Source organism: Chanodichthys erythropterus, chromosome 24 (assembly GCF_024489055.1).
Source record: "Chanodichthys erythropterus isolate Z2021 chromosome 24, ASM2448905v1, whole genome shotgun sequence".
Taxonomy (NCBI): Eukaryota; Metazoa; Chordata; class Actinopteri; order Cypriniformes; family Xenocyprididae; genus Chanodichthys; species Chanodichthys erythropterus.
In genome coordinates this window covers 12,169,890-12,184,943 of record NC_090244.1, presented here as the reverse complement: position 1 = coordinate 12,184,943, position 15,054 = coordinate 12,169,890, and the positions used below count along the sequence as shown (strand labels likewise).

The window sequence follows — 15,054 nt, the reverse complement described above, 5'->3', positions numbered from 1 at the left end:
TTTTTGTTATTTTTGGACCAAAATGTATTTTCGATGCTTCAAAAACTTCTAACTAACCCACTGATGTCACATGGACTACTTTGGTGATGTTTTTATTACCTTTCTGGACATGGACAGTCTACCGTACAAACACTTTCAATGGAGGGACAGAAAGCTCTCGGACTGAATCTAAAATATCTTAAACTGTGTTCAGAAGATGAACAAAGGTCTTACAGGTGTGGAACGACATAATTTTCATTTTTGGGTGAACTAACCCTTTAATACTGACTAACATGAATGAATATGACGTGATGAAACACTGACTAAATTTAAAGGACTACAAAATAGGACTAAAAAAAAAAAAAAAGATGTGTTATTTTAGCGCATTTATAGCCTGGTTGAACTGGATTGTGGGTGGTACATCAGCACAGAAAAGTAGCGCAGCTGTTTAGTGAATTGGCCCCTCAGTCTCTTTCCCAGTTTTCCAGACCACCTCTTATGTTCAAGCCAATCTGACCCCCAGGGAAGAGAGCAGAGCAACCAAGAGTCCTCGAAATATTCATTCTGCACATGAATTACACTGAATATTATGGGCTTTAGCATAGCAAACATGACATGGCCACATAACATCAGCCTTCTCTGAAGGCAAAAATAGATAATCCCATTCCTTTTACATGGCATCATTTCCTAAGGGATTTTTTAGGGTAAAGCTGATGACGTCTGAGGTTCGACAAGGACAGAGCTCATTACACAAAAAGCTCCTTTTTCCTTTTTCTCATCTAATGAGCACTGTCATGTGTGAAATTCCAGGTGTGAACATGAAGCGGAATACTTTTATTTCAAGATACAGTTTAGCAATTAAATAAATCTAAGGGTAGGATCAAAATCGAACGTGGCAATTCTATCAACAAGTACAAAGACGACTGCCTGATTTAATTACGCAAGCGATTCCACAAGCACAAAGAGAATTATGCGTATGCATATGCCTAATTAGCTCGGAATATTTGTGCTCCGGTTTTCCCGCATATTTGCTGGAACAACGCTTTGACTAGATTTCAAACGCCTCTAGAGTTAAATGAGGCCACAGTTATGAGTTCCGTGTAAATTAACACTGGTCGACGGTTGAGTAAAACGAGGACGCGGATTTGATCAGTCCCAAAAGACAGACAGACAGACATCAGACACCGAAACACGCACAGCTGAGCCTGTCTGGAGCTTTGAAGTAGGATGAATAACCTCTGAAAAAAATGGGTGCGCTATAACAGCTACAAAACAATAATTAAATTAATGACATCCGCCCATATACGAAAAGCTCCATAAAACAAGAGATGTCTCTCTTTATGCAGCTATTGACCCTTTAATGCCCCTTCTTCTTGCTCACAAACCAGATTAGCCCCTCCCCAGCATAAACCTGGTTTCATAAGCCTGAGGAGATTTTCAGGTGTGAGCTGGCACACAATTTCATTACCGGTTCTCCGAATTGTGTATTAATCTGGCAGAGGTCAGCATCAATCCCTTGATCTAAGCCAAATAGATCAAAGCGAGGGAGCAAAACGATAACCCTTTGGTTTATGGCATTGATAATGGACATCATAATCTGTTCATTCATTAACAAAACAGATTAAATAAAACATATTTGTTTGTCATCGCTCCTGGCAAAGGAACACTTTTAGGGAGACGATTGGCATCAGATGGTTGGATCTAAGTATTAGCTCGACGCACGTGACCTGAAAATGACTGGCTTGTGTTACAGCAGATGTCCTCATAGGCAAGTGACAAACAAGAGAGCTGCAATAAATGACCATGAAGCTGTATAATAAATTCAAAACATTAGGGATCGATGTTATTATCGTCGATAAGCTGATAATTATTTTCATGTTATGGCTGATATTTAAAAATATATATTATTTACTAAAATTGATATACTATCAATTTGATATTGCTAAAGATTACATTTAACGGTGTTATTATACTATTAGTGTTTTTCTAACTGATCCTAACCATAACCCTATAGTAAGTACATGTAAAATTGGGTCAATGACATGATGGGTAATTTTTTGTACAAAGGCCTTAATAATAATAATAATAATAATAATAACAATAAAAGTATGTAAGTGTCACGATCACGTCTGTTCCTGTCACATCCCGGACTACATTTCCCATGATCCTCCATTGCTCATCACCTACACTCACTTCACAATCACTCCACACTAATCACCACACCCAGCTGCCACTCATTACCAGGACTATAAAGGACTGTCACACACACCACCTCACCGCGAAGTCTTGATTTCCCAGTGTGTCATTTCTGAGCGTTTCTGTGTTTCCTGTCTGCCCGTGTTTGATCTTGCCTGTTCCTGTTTATTGACCCGTTGCTGCCTGTCCTGACTCTTGCCTTGTATACCGACCTGTGAATGATATCCGCCTGCCTCGATCTACTGCCTGTACTCTGACTACGACTCTGCCTGTTCCTTGCTGTTCCTGTTTGCCCCTGATCGACCCAGCCTGTACGACTATGCTCACTTTGAATAAAAGCTTGCAACTGGATCTCTGCCTCAGTCCCGCTTCGTTACAGAAGACTTCGCCACCACCAAGATCCAGCAGCTTTACCAGAGAACATTTGTATGGTATGGATCTTGATCATTTGTTATTGTGGAGTACGCAGGGCACGCGATCGTTAGAGGATTATGTGCAGGAATATCTGGACATTGCTTACCTCTCTGATCTACCGGACTGTGCTCTGATTGACTTCTTTTGTGATGGCGTCAACCAACCTCTCCAGAGTAGATTAAGACGAGAGGGACCGCGTTCATCACTCTGCGGTTTTATGGACTATGCTCTGTTGTTAGTTGGTTCTCCATTTACTGTGGGTGTCGCGGTGGAATGCGATTCCTCGGCTGGCTGTGTAATGGCCGCCGCACCTAAGGACACTCACAAGATGGCGGCTTCCATAACAGCAACACCAGTCCACGTCTCTGCTGATCGCCCAGAGCCACGTCACGTCTCCGCTGATCGCCAAGAGCAACGTCACGTCTCCGCTGATCGTCCAGAGTCACGTCACGTCGCTGGTCCTGTCAGAGAGCGGAGAGGATTGCGTGCCAGCATGAATGATCCTCCACTGACTACAGCACGAGCAGCTGGCATTCCGAAACCCATGGGCGCTTCGCTCTCAAGCCAGCCGGACGCTTCGCTCTCAAGCCAGCCGGACGCTTCGCTCTCAAGCCAGCCGGACGCTTCGCTCTCAAGCCCGCCGGCCGCTTCGCTCTCAAGCCCGCCGGCCGCTTCGCTCTCAAGCCCGCCGGCCGCTTCGCTCTCAAGCTCGCCTGTTGCAACGCTCTCAAGCTCGCCTGTTGCAACGCTCTCAAGCTCGCCTGTTGCAACGCTCTCAAGCTCGCCCGTTGCAACGCTCTCAGGCTCGCCTGTTGTAACGCTCTCAAGCGCCCTGGACGCGATGGACAAGATGGCTGCTTTGCCAGTGCCTACGGGCAAGATGGCCGCCCCTTCAGTGCTCACGGAGGTAAGGGGCGTTCCAGCCATTGAGTCCGCTCCAGAACCCGCTTCAGCCAGTGAGTTTGCTCCAGAGACCGCTCCAGTCGGTGAACCATCGCCTCACTCCCGGAGGAAGAGGAGGAGGAGGAGGAAGAAGGCGTCCTCCTCTCCTCAAGACGCAGACGCCGTTCAAGAGGCCGCTGTGGGCCTGGAGACCACTCCAGAGGTCTCTCCTGCTCCGCCCAAGCGTCATGCTCTACCAGCACCGCTTAAGCGTCTTGCCCTGCCGGCGCCTACTGAGCTCCTCGCCCTGCCGGCGCCACCTGCGCTCCTCGCCCTGCCGGCGCCTACTGAGCTCCTCGCCCTGCCGGCGCCACCTGCGCTCCTCGCCCTGCCGGCGCCACCTGCGCTCCTCGCCCTGCCGGCGCCACCTGCGCTCCTCGCCCTGCCGGCGCCACCTGAGCTCCTCGCCCTGCCGGCGCCACCTGCGCTCCTCGCCCTGCCGGCGCCACCTGCGCTCCTCGCCCTGCCGGCGCCACCTGCGCTCCTCGCCCTGCCTTGCCAGCACCACCCGAGCTCCTGGCCCTGCCGGCGCCATCCAAGCTCCTAGCCCTGCCAACGCAACCCAGGCGTCTCGCCCTGCCGGAACCACCTGTACTCCTTGCCCACGAGGCCGCAACAGACCCCGTTGAAATCCCCAAGAACTTTTTGGGGGGGGGCAGTATACCTGTGGGTGGGCACTCTGCCTGGCCACTGCCGTCATTGGCCTTTGAACTATTATGGCCGTTTATGGACCCTAACCTGCCGTGGTTACCCAAACCACCTGACCTACCGTGGTTACCCAAACCACCTGACCTGCCGTGGTTGCTCAAGTCACCTGACCTGCCGAGGTTACCCAAGCCACCTGATCCCCTATGGCCTTCTGACACTCCGGACTCACCATGGCTGCCCGTGGCACCTGATCCGCCATGGCTGCCCATAGCACCTGACCCGCCATAGCTGCCCGTAGCGCCTGACCCGCCATGGCGGCCCGGGAACCTGCATTGGAGACTCCATTCCTGTCCGCCACTAGAGCTCCAATGCACCCACCCCCCCTCCCTATTGGTGTCATCTACGCCGCGAGGACGCGCCTTCCGGGAGGGGGGCGTTATGTCACGATCACGTCTGTTCCTGTCACATCCCGGACTACATTTCCCATGATCCTCCATTGCTCATCACCTACACTCACTTCACAATCACTCCACACTAATCACCACACCCAGCTGCCACTCATTACCAGGACTATAAAGGACTGTCACACACACCACCTCACCGCGAAGTCTTGATTTCCCAGTGTGTCATTTCTGAGCGTTTCTGTGTTTCCTGTCTGCCCGTGTTTGATCTTGCCTGTTCCTGTTTATTGACCCGTTGCTGCCTGTCCTGACTCTTGCCTTGTATACCGACCTGTGAATGATATCCGCCTGCCTCGATCTACTGCCTGTACTCTGACTACGACTCTGCCTGTTCCTTGCTGTTCCTGTTTGCCCCTGATCGACCCAGCCTGTACGACTATGCTCACTTTGAATAAAAGCTTGCAACTGGATCTCTGCCTCAGTCCCGCTTCGTTACAGTAAGGTAGTACAACTAGATCTCTTTTATTGATTCCAAAAGTTTTTAATTATATTTTGCTACATATAAAGGTATTTTAAAGATTTTGAAATGTCAAAAGGTCATTTGGTTTAACCGTCCAAAGGCCAATACAGCCATTTCATTTATGATTAAAATATCTTAAAATTTAATAAATGTTTATATTTTTTAATTCTGGCATGACTTTATAGCATCATCTATCCATATAGTGCAAAAATGGTATTAAAATTATGTGTAGAAGTCATTGCTTTGTTATGAGAAAGAATGTCTGGAAAAATGAATTTCATTAATGTCATTCGGAGTAACCAATATAAAGGGACCATTTTGGATCAAGTCTTGCGGTCAATATCATGTGGCAGGATTTGATATCATTCAGACACCTGCAAAGAACCACATGGTCATGAAGCAAAGTAGCTAACTCTCTTTTAACTATTTGAAAAATTCATGTTGTCACTTGCTCATACGCATGTCCTGAAATATCTGGTCATTCGGAACAACCGCAATAAAACTACATGGAAAATGTAATATTTTAAAAACTTGTACTAAATATAAAATATTTGACTATCCTTTTGCTAGCTATCTAGATAGCTAGATATCAGCCTGTTAGCATTGTTTGGAAATATGATAATTTGGTATAACCAAAAGTGTCATTCAGTACAACCGAATGGCTTTTTTGGTGACAAATTTTGTCCATATTGTAAAAAATGACAAAAGCAGTGTTAATTGATTATAAAAACCACATTATCTCATTGTTAAATCTTTTTCTCCAATCTCCATTATGTTTTTTTACACTTTTAATAACCTTATTCGTCAATGACCCAATTACACTGTAACAGGGTTATACTTTATTTTAAGGTGCTCAGTGTAATTATACATTTAAGTACTGAGTAATATTAATTAACAAGTACTTACTATAGGGTAGGGTTAGGAATAAGGTTTGGTTTAGGGTTAGTTGCATGCAATTATGTATAATTTAATGTAATTACTATTGTAAGTACATATAACATATGTCGCAAGGACTGTAAAATAAAGTGTTACCTAATAAAGCTTAACCGTTTTTAGAGATTAAATTTAAGTGAGTGTTGCATGGAATAAATAATATCGCCAATATTATTTATTCCATGTAACACTCACTTAAATTTAATCTCTAAAAACAGTTTACTATAGTAAGTACATGTAACATATGTCCTTTTATTAAATTATTATACATAATTACATGCAACTAACCCTAAACCAAGCCATAACCAGTCCATCCCAACAGAAAATAATTATGATATGCAATATACGATAAAAGTTGTCAGATCCAATGCTGCAAGTTTGAATACTAAATACCATTCCCTGTTAAAGTTGAAAAAAAGGCCTAAATATCAAAATATCACATTTTACTGTTACAACCCAATAAATCCTGAAGCTGTAAAGAAAATGCAAAAAAAATAACTATGTTATGGAATAAATACTGTCAGATCCCATTTTTCGCACCTTGTTTAAGAGTTATCCTCAATGAGAATTCAAAGTATAGTACAATTTATGGTAGTCCAGGCCTACATTTCAATACTTCAAAGGAAGTATAACCACATTATCAGGTGATCAGTATACTATATATTTCATATTATAAAGAATTATCCAATAAACTGCCAAGGACAGCAATTTCTAACCATTTTGCACCAAACATCCTGAATCCACAGGTCAAATCACAAGATGGAAAAGATGGTGGGCAACCTGATTGAAGTCATTCATCTCTGGAGATGAGCTGTTTGCAAACGGCTTGTCAAAGCTCTGTACTTATCATCCATCATGAAATGGTCACCGTTGTCACTACTGAACTCATAAATGGCAATATAGCTATTTCATAAAATTACCAAAAAAAGCATTAGATGTGTAAGTTTGTCCCAGGCAAGGGCCAAAAACCACGACTGGGTATATAGTGTTATATAAAAGAACATAATTACTATAGATTTGTTATAAGGACAGAGTATGTCGAATTGGGGGTATGGATTTCAGTCCACTCATGAATTTGCTCAGGCCCTGCAGCAAGGCTACTTGCAGACTGTGCCAAAAAAAGAATGAAGGAAGAAAAAAATAACCTTTTGTATTTATGGAAACGGAGTGAGCGCCTCAAGACTCGACATAATCAACTTTCACATGGACTGTTTCACTAATGAAGCATGGAATTGTCGGAAATGAGAACATGTCAACTGTGAAAACGGTCAGTCAGGGAAGCAGATCAGCTGCTTTGGTCATAGCTGACATCAGCAGATAATTAACTGGTTCAGGACTCTAGTGGCAGTAATTAGACTGAGAGAAATACGTATTACGAAGACTGAATTCAGTCCTACTGGAAACTGTAATTGTGCTTCTGTTTGGACACGGCACGTCTACTTGTTAAAATGTGATATTTTAGCATTTCAACACTAGTTGTGGTGCGCAGCATCTTTTTCCTGGCAGGCGCTGATCCTCTGGAAAGAATCCTGGTGCTAACAAAGTCGGCTCTAATGTAATTCTATGAAGTGTCTAAAGACAAACAAAATGGATGGTTAAAAGACAAGCCAAAAGGCTTAAAAAGGCTTAGAGTAATAAAACCGTGCTCTTTATGTGGGTTTTTCACCTTTGCTGATGCAAATTCACTGACCACATATAGTATTTGACATCTGTGTGGAATTTAACAAGCAATTATGAGAAATAATGCCAAGGCGGCACTGTTTTGATATTCCTTCAACATTCTGTTTTTCATTATCATTCACATTTTTATGAATAATTAGTCATTTTTATTGTCAATAATAATGAATCAAATTATCATTGTTATTATTTTAATTTATTATTCATAAAATTATTCGACTTTTGCAATTAATACAACTTAAATAGCTTAACATACACTCTTTGTATTTCTGTAATCTGTAGATAACTACAGCCTTAACCATAAAAAAAAATGCTTCAACATTCTGGTTAGGGGTTTATTCAGATTATTTATATTATGTATTAATTGTTAGTTATTTTTATTATTAATAATAATTGATCAAAATTATTAGTAGTATCAAACTTATTAAATTAAAGGGATAGTTCACCCAAAAATGAAAATTCTGTCATCATTTAAACTCGTAAGGAGCCGTTCACACATTATTGTTCAAAGTAATCACGTGCTAGATGGACGCCTTTAACCACTGCGCTTGCGTCTCCCATGACACGGCAACAGCATTCTAAAAACATGGCGCTCAAGCTAAAATAAGATTGAAACATCTCTAGACCTTGCGCTTTTTTCCGTTCTACTGACATGCGTTCTGTGTGAACCAGCCCTAGGACTTTTGTTCATCTTCGAAACACAAATGAAATCTGAGAGACTTCTGTCTTCCATTGACAGTTCACACAACTACCACTTCAACGCTTCAAAAAGTTCATAAAGGGATTGTAAAACTAATCCATATGAATGGATTAGTTTAGTCCAAATTTTCTGAAGAGATTTGATCACTTTATATGATTTTAAATATGAATTTAGTCTTTTATTCACATATAAACATTGATCAGCAAACATAACCATAACATAACCGAACCTGCTTGATGCGTGAGAACAAACCTCATTGGTTCTTAGGGAAGCTCAAATGTGCCGAGTAACACACAAGAATTAACCTCATTGGTTCTCGCACATCAAGCTAACATGCTTGAGCTTCGGTTTACCATAACGAATCTGAGTTGATGAATGTTTATATGAATAAAAGCCTAAATTAAACCTGTTTGTCATATAAAGTGAAAAATTGGAGTAAAACGCTCAATACACAACGAGTTTTATGAAGCATCAAGTAGTAGTTGCGTAGACTGTCAATGGAGGGACAAAAATCACTCAGATTTCATTAAAAGATCATTTGTATTTCGAAGATGAATGAAAGTCTTACAGGTTTGGAAAAACATGAGGGTGAGTTAATAATGACAGAATTTTCACTAACCTTTAATATAACCCAAATAGCTTAACATACTCGCCATTCTTTTAGTAAATATTTACAGCCTTAATGCCAGTTGATAACTGTAAAATATCTATAACTTTAACTATATCAATGAAAGATATTGTTCTATTTATTCTAAGCTTAACATATGATGAACATTGAACGTTTTTGCTCTTTCTTGTTAGCATGCTACGTTTCGAGCACATCTAAACAACAAATATAGCTAGTGTAATCAGGCCTTTAGTCATAGAAAAATGCATTCCATGAGATAAAAATGAACAAAATGTTGATTTCTAAAGCCATTTTTTTTTTTTTTTTGTAATGTAATGTTTTACTCATCTACCACAATAATGTCTTTAAATTATCTTCATATGAGGGTTTATCTCAGCAAATATTGACATGCAATTCATTTGATTGATTAATTAATCAGTATATTATGTAATCAATCTGATTCAATTTTATTCACAATTGACAATCCTAGTAAATACACAATAATATTGTACCAACCTCATATCAATATTTCACATTGATGTCATAATTTTTCTTAACCTAAAGTCTTTTATATTGTAAATCATTTTAATGGCAGTATTAACAATGTAAAAAGCTCTCCCTTTGTTCTCAGTCATTTCAACAGTACATGGCTGTGAATCAAAGACTCCCGCTGTTGTCATCATTGCATGTTTTTTCGTTTTTTTTTAATGCAGCTCCCCTCTTGAGGGTGAACAGATGGGTTTTGCAATGATGCTTCAAACGTTTTGATGGGATCAGATTGACTGGTCCAGGTTTTATAATGTGAGTTACAGAACAAAACCACCACAGATTTCTTAAAGAGCATTGAGAGACCTGCTTCTCCAGTTATAATAATTACACACACACACACACCACAGGGGGAAAAACACTATGCCTACTCCATTAAAACTTGGCTTTGGTTCCCGTTACACACAACCTTTCTACTGACAAGTGACAAAACATCCCCATAAAATAGTCAATTAAAGCACAAATCCAGTCTAGTTCTGTTCAACTAATTGCTGAATCCAGTCACTGCAGATCTGAGGCCACAAAAAAGCCTTTGAAAATCAAACGGACCAGTTCATCACTGTCATTCTGGTAATACACTCACTCTTTCCACTCTGGTCAAAAAAAAAAAAAAGAAAAAAAAAAGTAGATCAGTTCCCATGGCAACACAGCACAGCAGGCTCCTGTTGACTAGCGGTAGCATCACTGTAGGGGCATTGAGGAGAGATGCCTCATCCTCAGCAAGCCACAAGTGTGTCTGGCCATGCGCCATAGACCCAGCTCAAAGCCAACAAGGACAATAGTGGTTTTATGAATGAGAAGGCATAGGCTCTTTACCTCTGTGTATTAAGCCTATGGTCCAGACCGATGCATGTCTGCGTGCTCACATAAAACTAATCTGGTGTAATTCTAGCTTTAGAAATGTATTTCTCTTGTAATTCTAGCTTTCGAAAATCTAATCTGCCTTTTTGATATCTGTATTTGAGATGTTTAAGAAGGGCCATCATGCCTGGAGTTAGTTCACATCATCAACGCTGAACTTGTTTGCACAAATTAAATCATTTTTTTGTTTAAATGCTCTTCTGGTCCTCAGGCAAAGGCTACTGATAAATTGCAGCATGAATAGAGAACACAGTGGAGTTGAAAGTGCCATATTGATGTAGAAATTTCTACGCTCGAGTGTCATTTTCAGGAGGATGTGTGATGCAGGTCAAGAATATTAAGCATACATACAATAGATATTTCAATGGAAGGCAACTTACTGTGTTTCAGTCACTGATATGGACTTAAAATCAAGTTGTATATTATTATTATATGGCCATTTGCACATTCAGTAGTTAAATATTTTTGAATAAATCCATGAAATATGTGTTTAAAAACAACAGTACGCTCTTAAAAATAACGGTTCCAAAAGGTTTTTTTTTGTGCAATGACATAAATGAACCGTTTTTAGTTCCCCAAAGAATATTTCAGTGAACCGTTCCATAAAATATTTTTTTAAAGAACATTTTAATAATCTAAATAACATTTTGTCAAAATAAAGAATCTTTTTGTGGGTTGAGCTTCGGATGATAACGTTTTTTAATGAAACCATTGATGCCTATATAGAAACTTTATTTTTAAGAGTCTCTTGTTTTTAAGATTTATGAATTTCAATAGTATAGTAAAATTACATCAAATTGAATTCAATAATGCTTACATATTATTATGGATTAAATCACTAATCGCTAAAAAGAAAACTAGAGTTTAAAAAAACATTTTGTATGAATGTTAATGGAACAAGGGAATGGACAATTTCAGTTTATGCGATTCGTATTCATAAATTGTAAAACAATAAATAAAATATGTAAATTAATGAATATGAATCACATAAACTGAAATGTACAGAAGAGGATTAGGGCCAAGCAATAATAAAAAAATAAAACCATCTCAAGATTAAAGTTGTTAAATTTCGAGAAAAAAGTCGGAATAAAATGTTTAGAATAAACTTGATAATTATGAGAATAAACTTGTTAAATATCGAGAAAAAAGTCGAGATAAAATGTTGAGAATAAAGTCATTAAATTACGAGAAAAAAGTTGTTAAATTATGAGAACAAAGAAAAATTGAGAACTTTTTTCTCATAATTTAATGCGTTTGTTCTCAGCATTTTATCTTGACTTTTTTCTTGAAATTTAACAAGTTTTTTTTCTCATAATTTAACGAGTTTATTCTCAAAATTTTATCTCAACTTTTTTCTTGAAATTTAATGAGTTTTTTCTCGTAATTTAATGAGTTTATTCTCAACATTTTATCTCGACTTTTTTCTTGAAGTTTAATGATTTTTTTCTCGTAATTTAATGAGTTTATTCTCAACATTTTATCTTGACTTTTTTCTTGAAATTTAACGATTTTTTTCTCGTAATTTAATGAGTTTATTCTCAACATTTTATTTCAAGTTTTTTCTCGAAATTTAACGACTTCTTTCTAGTAATTTAATGAGTTTATTCTCAACATTTTATTTCGACTTTTTTCTCGAAATTTAACAACTTTAATCTCGAGATGGTTTTATTTTTTTATTATTGCTAGGCTCTAATCCTCTTCCGAAATGGTACATTCCCTTGTTCCATTAAGATTTATACAAAATATTTTATTATTTTTTGCCTCCATCTTTTTTGTGTACCATAAAAAATATTTGTTAGCAATATTTTAGGTTTTACAGATTAAATTTACAAACATTTACAGTAAAAAAAACAACTATGTTTCATTAATTGATATAATGTTAATATCCCAACTTACTGAAGTACTAAAATCTGTTTTGTATAATATACTGATAATCTCCATAAAAACACAGGTGGTAATGGGACAACCACATGTGGAATCACACACTGAGGTAAATACTAAAAGGTATACAAGGCCATATATAAACTTATTTGGTAAATAGCCATTTGATAGGGGGTAAGGTATGTAATTATCACAAAAAATACCAGTTCAAGGTGATACAGCACCCCTTCCTATGTGTTTTTGCCTCATTTAACAATTATTTGTTCCCGGAACGTTCTGAGAATGTTGGTTTATGGTTGAAAAGGTAAAATGAATTTGGCTTTCAATAAGAACAGCAACAGTTGCTATGCAAACCAAACCGCTTTTGTAGTTGAATAAAACATTTTATTGAATGAACTGTTCTTGTATACAAACTCAAATGTTTTATTCATATGGCTCACTAGTGGTTTTGAGTGGTTTAGACCCAGAAATGAAAATAACAATGTGAAAAAGGAGGTAGACTTGAACCCAAGTTTAGACCAAAATGAAAATTCTGTCATTAATTACTCACCCTCATGTCTTTCCAAACCCATAAGACATTTGTTTATCTTCACAACACAAATGAAGATCTTTTTGATGAAATCTGAGTGATTTCTGTCCCTCCATTGACAGCTACGCAACTACCACTTTCACGCTTCAAAAAGTTCCTAAAGAGATCGTAAAACTAATCCATATGAATTGAGCGATTTAGAACAAATTTTCTGAAGAGACACGATCGCTTTATATGTTGAGCAGATTCATAATCTTTAAACATTGATCAGCGAACATAAACAGAAGTTCAACCAAACCTGCTTGACGCACGAGAACAAACCGCATTGGTTCAAACTTGCGGCGTAACACACAAGAGAATGAACCTCATTTTTTGTCGCACGTCAAGCAAATATGCTTGAGCTTCAGTTTACCACAACTGATATGTGAGTTGATGAATGTTTACATGTGAATAAAAGCCTAAATTTAATCTGTTCATCACATAAAGCGATCGTGTCTCTTCAGAATATTTGGACTAAACCGCTCAATTCATATGGATTAGTTTTACGATCTCCTTATGAACTTTTTGAAGCAAAGTAGTGGTTGCGTAACTGTCAACAGAGGGACAGAAAGCTCTCAGATTTCATCAAAAAGATCTTCATTTGTGTTCTGAAGATAAACAAAAGTCTTACGGGTTTGAAACGACATGAGGGTGAGTAGCCTAATTAATGACAGAATTTTCATTTTTGGATGAACTATCCCTTTAAAAGAGTCGTTTCTGACTTTATTTTCTTGCATTTAAAGACTCAATATAGCAGAAACCAATAGAATTCGATTGCCGGCTGTGAGCATTTCACTGGCTAATGAATAAATAGCTCCTTCACTGAATCATCTCGTTCGAACTAATTAAATGAACAAAACATCTCGGTTGTCAAATAACTGAATGAACAAAATAGCCAATCTTGTTAACGAATCAGCCATCTCATTCTTGACCTTTTAATCGATTCGGTTGTTTTGTGGCGAATCTGGCGCATATCGAACCTTCAGAAAATGAATCTGAAGTGAATGAATCTTTTTGGTAATCAAAAGATTCGCGTCACTGAGATGAATCACAGTCTTCAAATTCCTTCACCTCAGGCACTTTTTTATATTCCCTCAGCTACTTGGTGATTTTTTGCGAGTGCGCAAAATCACCAAGAACTGAAAATGAATAGAAATGTCTGAGGAGCGAACACAGACCGAGCGCCCAGCACTGCAGCACCAAATGCCCTGGTCAGACGTCACATGCTGTTTATACACAAGTGCTTCAGAGTGATGTAGGGCTACCTGCATCTTGTTTTTGTCTGAGAGGTTCTGTTGTGTCTTTCAGCTGTTTTGTTCGCAAACGGCCACAGGAAAGCAAACAAATCGCAGACAAATCAAACGCACAAGTGGTTAATCATATTTGGTCTGTCTGTTAATTTGATTCGTTTTCACGAGAGAGACTGTTTATATTCCGCATTGCGTTTAACAATTAGAACCTCCATAGATACAATGTAGTTCGTTTGAAATTATTAGAAATTCAAACGTGCAGTTTCAGAACGTTCAAATTAAACATACAAACAAAACCTTTTTGGAAAGGTTTTGAAGCTGGGCGCTCAAACAGGTTGTCCACAAAATAACCCAAAAATATCTCACCGTCTATGGCAAATATGGACGGAACCAGGAGCAATGTAATTCCAACAGATATCAGACACTTGGTCCACACTCCGTCCAGGTCAACATATTTTCGGCACAAGGACAAGCCTATCCATTCCGACATGCCTTGGGTTCCAGCGTTGCCATTCCCGCTATTGGAGCCCAAAATGTAGAAATCGTTGCGCGCATTTCTTGGGGCCATCGGGCTAGAGATAAATTCAGCAATAGGCCGAAAGGTCCCGAAAAAGACATTTGATCTATCCTTTCCAGTTCCTTAGACTGAGGTCTTCTCTCCAATGTTCTGCTCTATGTCAGCATTGAAACTTTAAGGCGATGCGTCTTCAAAGCGCATTCAGAAGCATCCGCGACCACCACATCAATCACGCGCGCGTTATTAGAGCAGGTTATCTGTCGCGCTTCATGAAACACACATTCAGCATAGGAATCCAAGGGCGTCAATCCTATAATCCCGCTATTATATCGATGATGCTGCGACGGAAAATCGTCTGCTTTTGATTGGGAAAAAATACCGCGTCTCCAAGCGAGCGTATGCAGGCAAACTGGT

At 39.2% G+C, this 15,054-nt stretch overlaps 1 protein-coding gene across 1 annotated transcript in view; it reads right to left on the bottom strand.

Annotated features, from left to right (window-relative positions):
- The window catches only part of kiaa1549la (KIAA1549-like a), a 71,890-nt gene extending 57,117 nt beyond the window's left edge, over positions 1-14,773 (bottom strand). The window contains exon 1 of the mRNA XM_067379942.1: positions 14,490-14,773. Within this exon, the coding sequence (XP_067236043.1) occupies positions 14,490-14,691 (202 nt within the window). The 5' untranslated portion in view covers positions 14,692-14,773. The remainder of the gene's footprint in view (positions 1-14,489) is intronic.
- Positions 14,774-15,054: the final 281 nt, after the last annotated feature.